This window comes from Aquarana catesbeiana, linkage group LG01, assembly GCF_042186555.1.
Source record: "Aquarana catesbeiana isolate 2022-GZ linkage group LG01, ASM4218655v1, whole genome shotgun sequence".
In the NCBI taxonomy this organism is placed as follows: Eukaryota; Metazoa; Chordata; class Amphibia; order Anura; family Ranidae; genus Aquarana; species Aquarana catesbeiana.
This window is the reverse complement of record NC_133324.1, coordinates 392557381-392569802: the sequence shown is the minus strand read 5'-3', so window position 1 is coordinate 392569802 and position 12422 is coordinate 392557381. Positions and strand designations below refer to the sequence as shown.

The window sequence follows — 12422 nt, the reverse complement described above, 5'->3', positions numbered from 1 at the left end:
ACACTGGGCGCTTTTGAAGGGTTTTTCAGGCGCTTTTGAAGAGCTTTCCATTCATTTCATCACCGCCCTGCCAGTGCACTGCCCCTGTGTGAAAGCATTAATTGATCTTAATGGAAATAGGTTTTCGTGAGCTTTTCAGGCACTTTTTTTAGCGTGAAAGCACCTAAAAAGCGCCTCAGTGTGAAAGGGGTCTTAGGCTTGCATAGCTCCCAACTGTCCCTCATTCCTCCCCATTTGTCCCTCATTTTGGTCTGATCTATATAGATGTATATAAAATGCTCTTTTATCTATCAAAAATGTTTCCCAGTGCTAAACATTTTATCTGAATTCTAAATTGCTGCATTTGTAAATTCCAAAAGCCAATATAAAGGAATAGTAGTGGTAAAAAAGCACTTGTGGGTTTAATCAATCTTGTTTTTTTTTGTACAATTGTCCTTTAAGTGGGCCTGGCAGGGGGGTGTGTCCTATGCCTGCATACTTTTGCTGATAGGTGTCCCTCATTCCCATCTCAAAAAGTTGGGAGGTATGGGCTTATACTAACAATTGAAATCTTTCCAATTCTAATCTGGTCATGTGTTGCAATCTGTGCAAATGACAATTCAGAAACATAAATATGTGTGGACATACAGTACATCAGATCCATTATTCTCATACTCAGAAAATGTGTTTGATATTGCATAAATAAGAAACTAGAAACTTAGAAATGTCCATTATTGCTAAGTAGATTGTAAGCCCTCATGCACACAGGCTGTTAAAAAAACGTTATGAAAACGCCAGTATCTTTGCAGTGATTTTTTTTTACTTTTTTCAGCGTTTTTCAGCATTTTTGCAATAGCGTTTTTTAGCGTTTTTGAGCGTTTTTGAGCGTTTTTCCGCGTTAGCGTTTTTGATCGTTTTTTTTTTTTTTCAAATTGTTTTTTTTTTTTTTTTTTCAATGGATCAAAAACGCTAAAAAACGTTTGTGAATGACGTTTTTGAGCGTTTTTGAGCGTTTTTCAGTGTTTTTCAGGGTTAGAGCGTTTTTACAGCTGAAAAACGTCTCTCAGAACCCACTGGTCCTGGGTTTTTTTTACAGCTTAAAAACGCCTATGCCACTTGCAGCTCAAAAACGCCTAGGTGGGCATGAAGCCATAGACTAACATAGACAGGCCTTTTTAAGCTGCAAAAAAAGCTCAAAAAAGCAGCTGTAAAAACGTCCGTGTGCATGAGGACTTAAGCTGACCACGCGCTTTACATTTGCTTCTTGCACTATTTACTTACTTTTTGATTAAGCATCATTTTCATCTGTTTAATATTCAGCCCAGCACACATCTCAAATTGTAATGTCTAAGCTGACAATATATAATTTTTTTTAAGTTAGTGATCCACCTGGTCCAAGCATTGGTAGAAATCAACATGGGGCGTTGAGATAAACTAACAACATAAATCATGAGCTCACAAAAAGAATCAGTTGCAGTCGGTAGGCTTTGACCTTGTGTCATTATTAGTCAGTCCTCATTCACACTGGCTCTTACACCCATAGTCTGTGAATGAACCATGTCTTTAAGTGGCTGAAGCTGCCAGGTACCAAATGCAGGCAGCCTATTCAATGCAGCGACTGCATGGACACAGCCACTCATCCCAATCTGACAGCCATGTGGGTGTATTTGGGGTCACGTACCTGAAGCCACTTAGCTGTATATCTCACAAAAGAGACACAGACGCAATGGAGACACAGAATCAGATGGCAATAAAACTCATCCATGCTCTGCTAGAAAAGGTTTTTATTGCTGTCTGTGCCCCTGCTTGAGGGATTTTACTTCTTTCAAAGTCATCAGTTGCCACCAGGAAAGGAAATAAATGGTAATCACCAACAGGGAAACAGAAATCAATAAAAAAAAAAAAAAAACTGGCCTAAAGTGAACCTGTCAGGGTAGCAACAAAAACCTAAAGAATGTGCTTGAAAAGAACAGAGCTTTTATACTTACCTCTCCTATGGCCATTGTCCCCTACCTGCCCCAGTGCTGCAGCCTCTGTCAGTCTCTTTGGCGTTATACATTTCAAGCAGTGTTAGATACCTGCGTCCTGTTTTTACATCCTCTGACACCTATGCTGCTGCTGGGCAGAGCCAGTGGTTCATCTATTTTTATGGGATACACAAGGACACACAATATGTAGATACAGTAGTACATGGTTTCTGTATGAATGACTTGTATAATTTGTTTTTACTATGCACTTATGTACTAATATATCTGAATATGCTTTGTTGTTAGTGGGAAGCAAAGAATGTATGAAGTTATACAGGAGACCCTGGACAATGACTTCCCTGCATGGTTTGCTAAAGTATTCGGCTATGCCTCAAACCCTGGACTCATTCTACCTTTCATCCTACTCATGGTGTAAGTTTTACATAAAAAAGTGACAAGTTAAAGTACAAAAGAAATTTGCATTTCAAAATGCATAATGCTTTTAAAATGATGCTTTTTCTTGATGTAAGGATTGTTTTTTGATATGTAATTTTGAATAGCATCAACATTTTGCAAGAGCTGAGGCAGCTCTCTTTTCTCTAATTTTACACACCAGCATGGGTGGACAAGGGATATTGTATATTGTTCTTATGATGTCTGCTTCTTGGGTGATGCAGTGCACCCCCTTAAGGTCTGTAGATGAACTGGGATCCCCCACCCTGCACAGCTAGGCACCCGGATTTTTTTAAGGGGCACTCTAGAGACAGAGAACAGTCAGTCACCTTGTTTTTGTTGTTTATTGAGAGTTAATAACTTGAATGGGGATGGGAGGTTATGGGATGCCCACTTGACTTCAGCAGCAAAACCTTGGCAATAATTCCAGGGACATCTTCCTATATACAGTCTATATACAGTCTCCTTGACACTCCTCCTGCTTGCAGTCTCCAGCTAGATCACTAGGACAAAAAGAAAAAGGAGAACTGGGCATGGGCTCCAACTAAGCAATATGAATGCAAAAAGCAGGATGCTACAAGTAACAGCAGCTGCTGATGATTAGCTAATTGCTCAAACCTCAGATTCAATAATCAAATACTGGAGGTGAATTCATCTGAATTAGTTAGGCATATAGAAAAAAGGGGAAGGAGTTGAAGAGCAAATTCCTAAAAAAGCAATTCTTCAGAGAGGAACAGGCAATTAGCAAAAAAAAAAAAAATATAAAGTTTATTAGCAATTCACTTAAATACCAATCAAACAAAATAATTAAAAAAGTACCTCCAAAAATTCATTAAAATAGACAACGTTGTCTACACACACACAGATGGCCACCACAAACTGATCCATACAATCCCCTCATAAATAATAACTTATGAAAATAATGGTCACTATTGGGTCATCTAAGGGGAAAAGATGATTGTCCTTCAAATAGCACCAGCATAAGTAAAATAGACTAGGCTGTAATTGCATGGGAGCAAAAGCAGGTTCGGGGGCACCAGTGTTAGCAGATAGGTAAGAGTCTGGGGAAGAGCGGTATGGTTATATGTATGATACCCTCCCAGTTGGGAGGTGTAAAAAGTAGGATCTTACCGCTATGTGGACACCGGATCACATCCCCAGACAGATGGACGAACAATTTCTGTTTGTTTAGTCTCCCGACAGCTAATCAGGATAACTTCCTTCTTTATACAGGATATCGCCAGTTAAGTCTATATAATGCCAGTCAGGTGGAGAGATGTTAAGTGAAGTAGTAGCCCAGGCAGCGCAGCCATCACAGAGTTTCAGGGCTCTCCTAAGGCACTTGTGGAGATGGCAGAGGTATCCCCTTGGCGTGTGGGTGGATCAGCGTGTACGCTATAGGGAGCGTGATGGCGTCATGCTGATGCGTTTCACCTATCACCCGGGTTTCTTCAGAGCATGCGCAGAAGCCAGAAGAATGTCCTTAAATAGCCAGAGCATCAGATTACGTAGTCGAGTCAGCATCTGGTTGTCTGGATAACTGTGCAACTAACTGACAGCCAAACATACAATGCAGACAATACAAAGTCGGCGGGCATGTTTGGGAGTGTAGGAGTCCTCAGAAAATGACAAAAAGTAAATGAGAAAGGGATGGTAACAAAAAAGAATGCTGAAGGGATAAATAAATTGTAAATAAATGAATAAAGCAATACGAGACAAGACAAAACAAAACAAGACAAACCAAGCCAAAAAGAAAAAAACCCCTACTACTGACATGAAACCGGAGGACAGCATGGATAAGGATTTTGTATTGCTGTGCATAACTAAGGTGTGAGGAACACAGAGAGATTGCACTCATTATTTAACCCTCGAGGTTGCATGCTGTTTAAATTGTATATCCACATTTTTTCCTTCTATCACAAAATTCTGTCAAAATTCCCCTTCTCAATGGGAGGTTCAGTCTGTAAATTCCCTTGAAGGAGAGTCCAGTGGGATCACCGTCATGAAATTGGATGAAATGTAATGACAGTGGACGTTCATCATCCTTACTAAGGATACTTTGGATGTGTCCACCGATTCTGATTTTAAGTTGTCTCTTGGTCTTACCCACGTAATTCTTGCCACAAGGGCAAGTAAGCATATAAATTACTCTGGTGGTATTGCAATTAATGAAGTTATTGATTTTAAATAGTTTCTTCCCATCAGAATCGGCGAACAAGTCTGTTCTTTCCACATATTTACAAACAGAACACCTACCACATCTGTACATGCCTTTCAAGGGTGGGAGTTGGGTTAGCCAGTTGGGAGTAGGGGATCTCTGGTGTTCAGAGTGGATAAGAATTTCTCGGAGGTTCCTAGAGTGACGGGCAGTGAGGAGAGGGCGGTCGCCCACAATATTTCCAAGAATGGACGATTCAGCCAAAATGTGTCAATGTTGACTCAATATCCCCTTATTTTGGTCCCATTGGGCACCAAATTTGGTGATAATCCTAATTGGATCCTGGGATTTGTTCAAGGGTGATGGATCTTTTTCCCTGATGAGTAAGTTCTGTCTGTATGGCCCTCTTTTTGGCCTGTATGGCCCTCTTTTTGGCCTCCCTGATAGATGAGTGGGAATAGCCTATCTCCCTAAATCTACCATAGAGATCCCTGGCTTCAACATCAAAGTCTTGTTTGTGAGAGCAATTCCTTTTGATTCTGAAGAATTGACCAACTGGTATCCCCTTAATCAGGGACTTAGGGTGGTCACTTGTGGCCTGTAATAAAGTGTTAGCTGCAGTGAATTTCCTATGAGTTCTAGTAGAAATCAGCCCATTTTGCACTCCTATGGTTAGATCAAGGAATAGGAGGGTGTGGGGGTGAGCAGAAAAAGTAAGTTTGATATTGCGGTTATTAATGTTGAGTTCCTCGATGAATTGCAGCAGCTCTTGTTGGGTACCCCCCCATATCATGAGCACGTCATCTATGTACCTCAGCCACAAGCAACTGTGGCTGAGGTACAGCGAAGATGAATATATAAGCTCCTCCTCCCACAGACCAAGATGCAAACATGCATATGAGGGGGCCAATGGTGCTCCCATGGAAGTCCCTCTGATCTGCTGATAGTGGGTTCCCAGGAACTTAAAACAATTATGTTCCAATAGGAATTCCAAGATCTCAACGATAAATTTGTTCTGTTGTCCCATGAGTGGGAATTTCCTCTCAAGGAAAAACTGAACAGCCCTGAGGCCCCATATGTGGGGGATCGACGTATAGAAGGATTCTACGTCGATCCCCACAATGAGGGCCCCCTCCGGCAGAGCCATAGTGTCCAAACGCAAAAGTACATCCCTTGTGTCCTGTACATAGGAAGGTAGGTCATAAACCAGTTCCTTAATTAGTGCGTCAATGAATTTCCCCGTTTTTTCCAAGGGGCCATTGATGGCGGACACTATGGGTCTGCCGGGTTGGTTAGTTAAGAATTTGTGGAGCTTGGGTATGATGTAAAATGTCGCAGTGTTAAATTGGGATACCCGCAGATAGTTGAATTCCTTTCTAGTGATCAGGTTTTCCTCCAGACCCAAACTTACTTTGTACTTAAGAGCATTGATAATGACAGGAAAGGGATTTGAGTGAAGCTTACGATACGTGGATTCATCCCCTCATATTGGTCCTCAGTAAGGAGGACCACGTTGCCACCCTTATCACTACCTTTGATAACAATGCCCGGGGCCTCCTCCATTTCCCTTAATGCTTTCCTCTCCTGCCGGGTAAGATTATCAATACCTCCATATTCCCAGTTGACCTTGGATAGGTCTCTTTTGACCTGTGTCAAAAAGAATTCAATAAATTTATGCTTGGATAGTGGGGGTATTTTGAAAGATCTAATTTGAAGTTTAGAGGGACGCACCAGTTCGAATTGATGGTCAGGGGTCTCAACATCTGAATCAGAATCGGCATTCTCCTGTAAAAGAGAGACAAGGGTGTCTAAGGCTGCTCTTTCCTCTTTGTCTGATTGATTTATTTGTAATTTATTATGCCTTGCAGAGTGCCAATACCTGAAAATTACTTTCCTAAGGAAGAGGGAGATGTCCTTGTAAACCTGAAACTCATTCATCCCTGATTTAGGGGAGAATGAGAGACCTATTTGAAGTAAGGAGAGATGGTGTACATTAAGTGGAAATTTGGTAAGATTAACAACCTTCATGTCTTGTGAGGGAACAGGGCACGTGGGGCCGCTGGTAATCGAGGGATCAGCTAGGTCCGACCTGTCCTGCTCCTCAGTTCTCTCTGACTCTTGCGTGTTTCCCTCGCCCTTCCCTGGTTGACTGGGGAGGTGTGTGTGGAGGATTTCCCTTTCGTGTTTGGTTTTTCCTATAATTGAGCCTGGGTTGTCTAAGGGGGGCTGACCTTTCTCTAAAAAGTTACGGACTGATCTCTGTGTTCACTGTCACTATCGGTAGATGAGTGAGATCTATAATTGGATTTGGGATTATTTGAATTTTTAGGATTATTACTTCTTCCTCTGCTCCTGCATGATCTACTTCTACCTTTGTAAGTAGTGGGGTCAAAGGTGTCCCCCCGTTCAAGGTCTAGTAGATTCTGTTTAAATTTCTTCTGTTTATTCATTTTCAGTTTTTTTTGTGTTTTTTCCACTTCTTTTTTTAGGAGTTCATTATGTTTTTCAAATGAAGGATCCTTTTTAAAGGGTTCTAATAGACCTACACTAACGTCTATCTCAGCTTTAATTTCATCTAGCTGGATTTGCTCCTCGTCTACAATCATTTGCATTATCTCAAGGCCACGTTTCACACAGCTAGCTTTCCATAATTCAAGGAAGCACGGAGTGTGAAGGTGACCTGCTGGATCACTGTCAGTGGATCTTACAGGCACCGTCAGATTTAGAAATGGCCCTTTGTAGGCAGGAACTCAAAGCCTCTTGTTGTGTAGCAGATTACAGTGATCAGCTTGTATTTTCCCTCCTGTGTCTACTGGTCCCAGTGCCACCTTTTCAGACACTGTCAACCCACCTGGCTGCAGCTGCCCCTTTCACTAGCCTCCAGGCTAACTCTTACTAGCCGCCCTGGCTGACTCTGCAGGAGTTCTCCAAGGAAAGGGATGAAGACTTGGCACACCACTGTTTTCAGGGAGAACTGGCTACATGTGGCAGTCTTCCCCCTTGTAAGTCCCCAGTAGTGCTGCTCTACTCACAATGTCCTTTCTCTTGCTCCCGTGCCTCCAGGAAGGGCTTCCTCTATGCGTTGTGGCAGGATCCTTCCAGCACCCGAGCCCCGGCCCAAGGTCACCCCACCCCCAGTTTAGGAGGTAAACCAGAGGGCCACTGATAGCCTCATAAGCACTATATCTCCATCATCCACCCTACTGCCCCTGCTGACATTGCCCATTCCTATTTATGAGGTAAGCCTTGACCCCTGCCAGCCCTCTACTGGGGATTGACCGAGGCCCTCATAAATATTCCAGGCAGCCTCCCCTAAACTCCACCCACTAGCTCTAGATGTTTCTACAACTGTCTAGACCAGGGGGAGGCAGCAGAAGAGCTTTCAGAATGAGTCATCAAGCCCTGACTCACTGAACCCTGACCCAGATTCACAGCTCAGGCTTAGCCCTGAGCTAACTAAATTTACCTATACTAACAAACTTTACACTACAAAAAAAACTATTCTACATCTAGCACACACTAGAGGGGGCTACACTGGTTTAGCTGATAACTAAATACTTTCACTTACAGGTTCCAGAACATCCAGCACTTAGTCTTTGTTATGAGAGTCTTTCAAATGTTCCACTAGGAAGGAAATAGCCTACTGAGAGTTACATTTTGCTGCTCCAACTTTAGTGATGGACTAAACACTTTATTCTTACAGTCTTCCAGCTCAGTCTGTGCCATCAGAACTCTCCTTTATGGCAGTCCTGTTGTTCACAGAACTCCATGTACACTGACTTTGGTGGACAGCTGCCTCACCTAGTGTTGCTTTCCATAAAGCCCATGTGTCTCTCTCACACACACTGGAGAATGCCCTCTCACTCTACAACAAGCACCCATAGTTAATCTAGTATCACCCATTGCAAGGGATATTTGATGTGTGTGCCCAGCAGTTGGCACAGTATCAATACTATGCACATTCACCATAAACAGCCACTGTTCCAAATGTACTAAAGCTGCGCACGTATGCTGATGCACCAATCCTACATGGACAAACAAATCCTATTATCACAATATTACTATGTACCAGCATCTATCCATTTTAGTGTTTGCAGTTTAACCTAACATATTCGACTTTTTTGTTTTTTTTGGAACAGATAGTGTATTCATTTGGTAGTACATTTAGAAACATATAGCTTTATTTCCTTGGTACTTTTTGAAAATTAAAAGTAAAAAATAATTTGAAAAAAATGCATTTTCCTGTAATGTTATATAAATTATAAACAATTATATCACATTAGTGTGGCTTTTGTATGTAGCAGAATGGTAAACCTCATCATGAATATAAGCCTTTTTCTTCAGAAGTGTTTTATTCTCTCGTTTGATGCTACATTAGGACACATGTAGGGGAAAAAAGTTTACTCAAATTGTTAGCGTAAGATAAGTTTAACGAGGGAACAAACTAGTGCGATGGCGACTTTGTCACGCGCTTACGTTAACATTTGATACTTGAGCAGTACATGCAGATGTTATTCAAATAATCCAACTTCATTGTTGTGACCTATGGATTCATAGTTACATAGTTAGTCAGGTTGAAAAAAAGACACAAGTCCATCAAGTTCAACCAATAAAATCATACAATCCCATATTCACAATCCTATACCCACAGCTGATCCAGAAGAAGGTGAAAAACCCCAGAAAAGAATGATCCAATTTGCTACAGAAGGGGAGAAAATTCCTTCCTGATCCCTCGAGAGGCAATCAGACTTTCCATGCATAAACTTTTCTTATAAATGTTATTACCCAGTTTTATTATGTACATTTAGGAAAGAATCCAGGCCTTTTTTAAAGCAATCTACTGAGCTGGCCAAAACCCCCTTTGGAGGGAGTCTATTCCACATTTTCACAGCTCTTACTGTGAAGAAACCTTTCAATATTTGGAGATAAAAGGAGTGCCCACTTGTCCTCTGTGATGACCTTAAAGTGAATAACTCAACACCAAGTTCACTATATGGACCCCTTATGTATTTGTACATGTTTTTTTTCACAATAAAGTTTTTATCGGAGTAAAATTAAAGCATCACAATTACACAAATAATCTCAGTTGTGTAAAACATAACAATAGATATAAGGAATTAATGAATATTCAATATATCGTATATCTAATGATAGTAGAGTGTGTTTTGTTCGTTTTACTTTTAGTATAACAAGAATCATTAACCTAGCTGGGTTTCCTAGTCATGACCAGGGACTCCCATTATATAGGTTTTTATAAAAAAAAAAAAAGAAAAAGTTATTGAACTTGAGAACTGCTATGCTAGTAGTAGAAATTTTATTTTAGGTAACCTTACAAGGTTACTGAGGATAGAAAGAAAAATAGTGTATATGAGGTAATAGGAATGAGAGGAAAAAAGAAAGGAAGAAAGAAGGTTTAGGCAATCCATGAGGTTTTTAAAGTGCCTGACTGCTCCTCATGCAGCCATAAGGGATTTAAATTCTTCAGAGTATTTGAATATGACCCAAACTCTCCACAGTGTGTTAAATGTCTCTGTAGTTTCATGAGCTATGGCCCTAGTTTCCTCCATGCCATACATATCGTGTACATTAAGGAGCCATTCTTCAATAGTTGGTGTTTTTGTGGTTTTTCCAATACCTGGGAATTAAGGCTTTTGCATCCGTAAGTAGAAATCTAGTTAATGATCGCTTATATCTTTTCATTGGGCCATTAGATATATGTAATAGGCAGCAAGCTGCCGTTAATTATTATTATTATACAGGATTTATATAGCGCCAACAGTTTACATAGCACTTTACAACTTGAGGGTAGACAGTACAAATACAATACACTTTAATACAGTAGGAATCAGAGGGCCCTGCTCCTAACTTACAATTTAAGAGGGAAGGTCAAGAGATACAAGAGGTAATAACTGTGGGTGATGTGCTGATTGAGAAGATAAATGTACAGTTGTTAGGTGGGGGCCAGATAGGCTGAGTTTTCAGGGATCGTCTGAAAGTGGATAAAGTAGGAGAAAATCGGATGGATTGGGGTAGAGCATTCCAGAGGATGGGAGAGACTCTGGAGAAGTCCTGAAGGCGAGCATGGGATGAGGTGACAAGGGAGTTTGAGAGCAGGAGGTCTTGGGAGGAGCGAAGAGAACGATTAGGTTTGTATTTTGTGACTAGGTTAGAGATGTAGCTGGGGGCCAGGTTGTGGATGGCTTTGTAAGTTATAGTTAGTATCTTGAATTTAATTCGGTGACTGAGTGGCAGCCAATGGAGGGATTGGCAGAGGGGTGTAGCAGACGCTGAGCGGTTTGTGAGGTGGATGAGCCTGGCAGCAGCGTTCATGATGGACTGAAGTGGGGATAGCCTATTTGGAGGTAACCCAATGAGGAGGGAGTTGCAGTAGTCGAGACGGGAGATGACCAGGGAGTGGATTAAAAGCTTTGTGGTGACATTGGTTAGGAAGGGGCGTATCTTGGAGATGTTGCAGGGATTGAGGCGGCAAGTTAATGGAATTGAAGTATCTGTTATGTGTTTAATTATGTCATAAACCTTTTGCCAAAATGGACGTATCGGGTCACAATCCCACCATATATGTTGCATGGTACCTTTTACCCCGTTGCATCTCCAACATAGATCTGAAGTCACTTGGAACCATTTATGAATTTTGAATGGTGTATTGTACCAATTCGTCAAAAGTTTGTAGGAGGTTTCTTTGTTGCATGTGCTAATTGAGCATTTGTGTGCAAACACACATGCATGTAGCCATTGGTCATCGCTAAAAGCAGTATTTAGGGCATCTTCCCACAATCTTTTGTGTTTATTTAGTTCCGTGGAGCCTGAGGATTGTAACCAGATATATGCCAGTGATATAGTCTTTTCCATTTTTTCAGCCTCAAGACATACCTCTTCAAGTGGTGATAAGGGCCTAGTAAAGTATTTACATCTATTGGGGTTGGAGACGAAACTATAAATCTGGTGATATTCCAAGTGTGATAATGTTTCTTGTCCGCTTACTTTATTAATTTCTATTAGTGATTTCACTGTGTCCTTCTCAAAACAGTGTGTCGCTAGTTAGGGTTTTGTCTCATCTTCTGTTTTTTCTGGTCACCTTTTTGGACCTGGTGGGAATTTTGGGTTTTTGCTTATCAGTGTCATTGGACCCGGTGATGAGGTCAGTCCAGTGTCTTTAATAATTTTCTGTGCAACTTTTAACGTGGCGCCTATGATTGGATGATTTTTTTAGTTGTGTAGGGCAGTCTTTCCATGAGATCCAAGGTGCGTGTGTTATTGGAATAGGCCCTATGATATTCTCCAGACTCACCCAGTCCTTATTGTTTGCATGACAATTCCAATCGACTATTCGATTAAGATGCCAAGCAAAATAATTTCAGAAATTTGGAAAACCCATGCCTCCAATGTGTTTAGCTTTGGTGAGTAGCCTGAGATTGATATGTGGGTTTTTAGACACCCAGAGGAATCTCCTAGTCATGGAATTCAATGCGTGAAAAAAGCTCGCTGGTAGCACGATTGGTAGAGTCTGGAAGAAGTACAAAATTCTAGCCAGGATTGTCATTTTTATTATGGCTGCTCTACCAAACCAAGAAAAATATTTTAAGGACCATTTCTCCAGATCTTTATTGATGTTTTGTAAAAGTGGTTTATAATTTTCCATATAGATTGATTTTATTTTTGGGGTAAGCCATATCCCAAGGTATTTGATGGCACTGTCTTCCCATTTAAAGATGCAATTATTCTGTGTAGTAGATAGGTTATTACCTATTAGTGTTAAGTTCAACTCCTTAGATTTTTTATAGTTTATTTTGAAGTTAGAGAAGTAGTTGTAGTGTGCAAAGATTTTACATAAATTAGGCAGTGAG

General features: G+C 40.9%; 1 protein-coding gene across 3 annotated transcripts in view; it reads left to right on the top strand.

Annotated features, from left to right (window-relative positions):
• LOC141147232 (transmembrane channel-like protein 1) overlaps positions 1–12422 on the top strand; it is a 179219-nt gene that overhangs the window by 153231 nt on the left and 13566 nt on the right. For 2 of the 3 annotated variants that reach the window (XM_073634409.1, XM_073634429.1), the window contains one exon: positions 2253–2378. In XM_073634409.1, the coding sequence (XP_073490510.1) occupies positions 2253–2378 (126 nt within the window). Of the gene's footprint in view, positions 1–2252; positions 2383–12422 lie in introns of those variants that run through there. The other variant, XM_073634418.1, reaches the window with a different exon arrangement.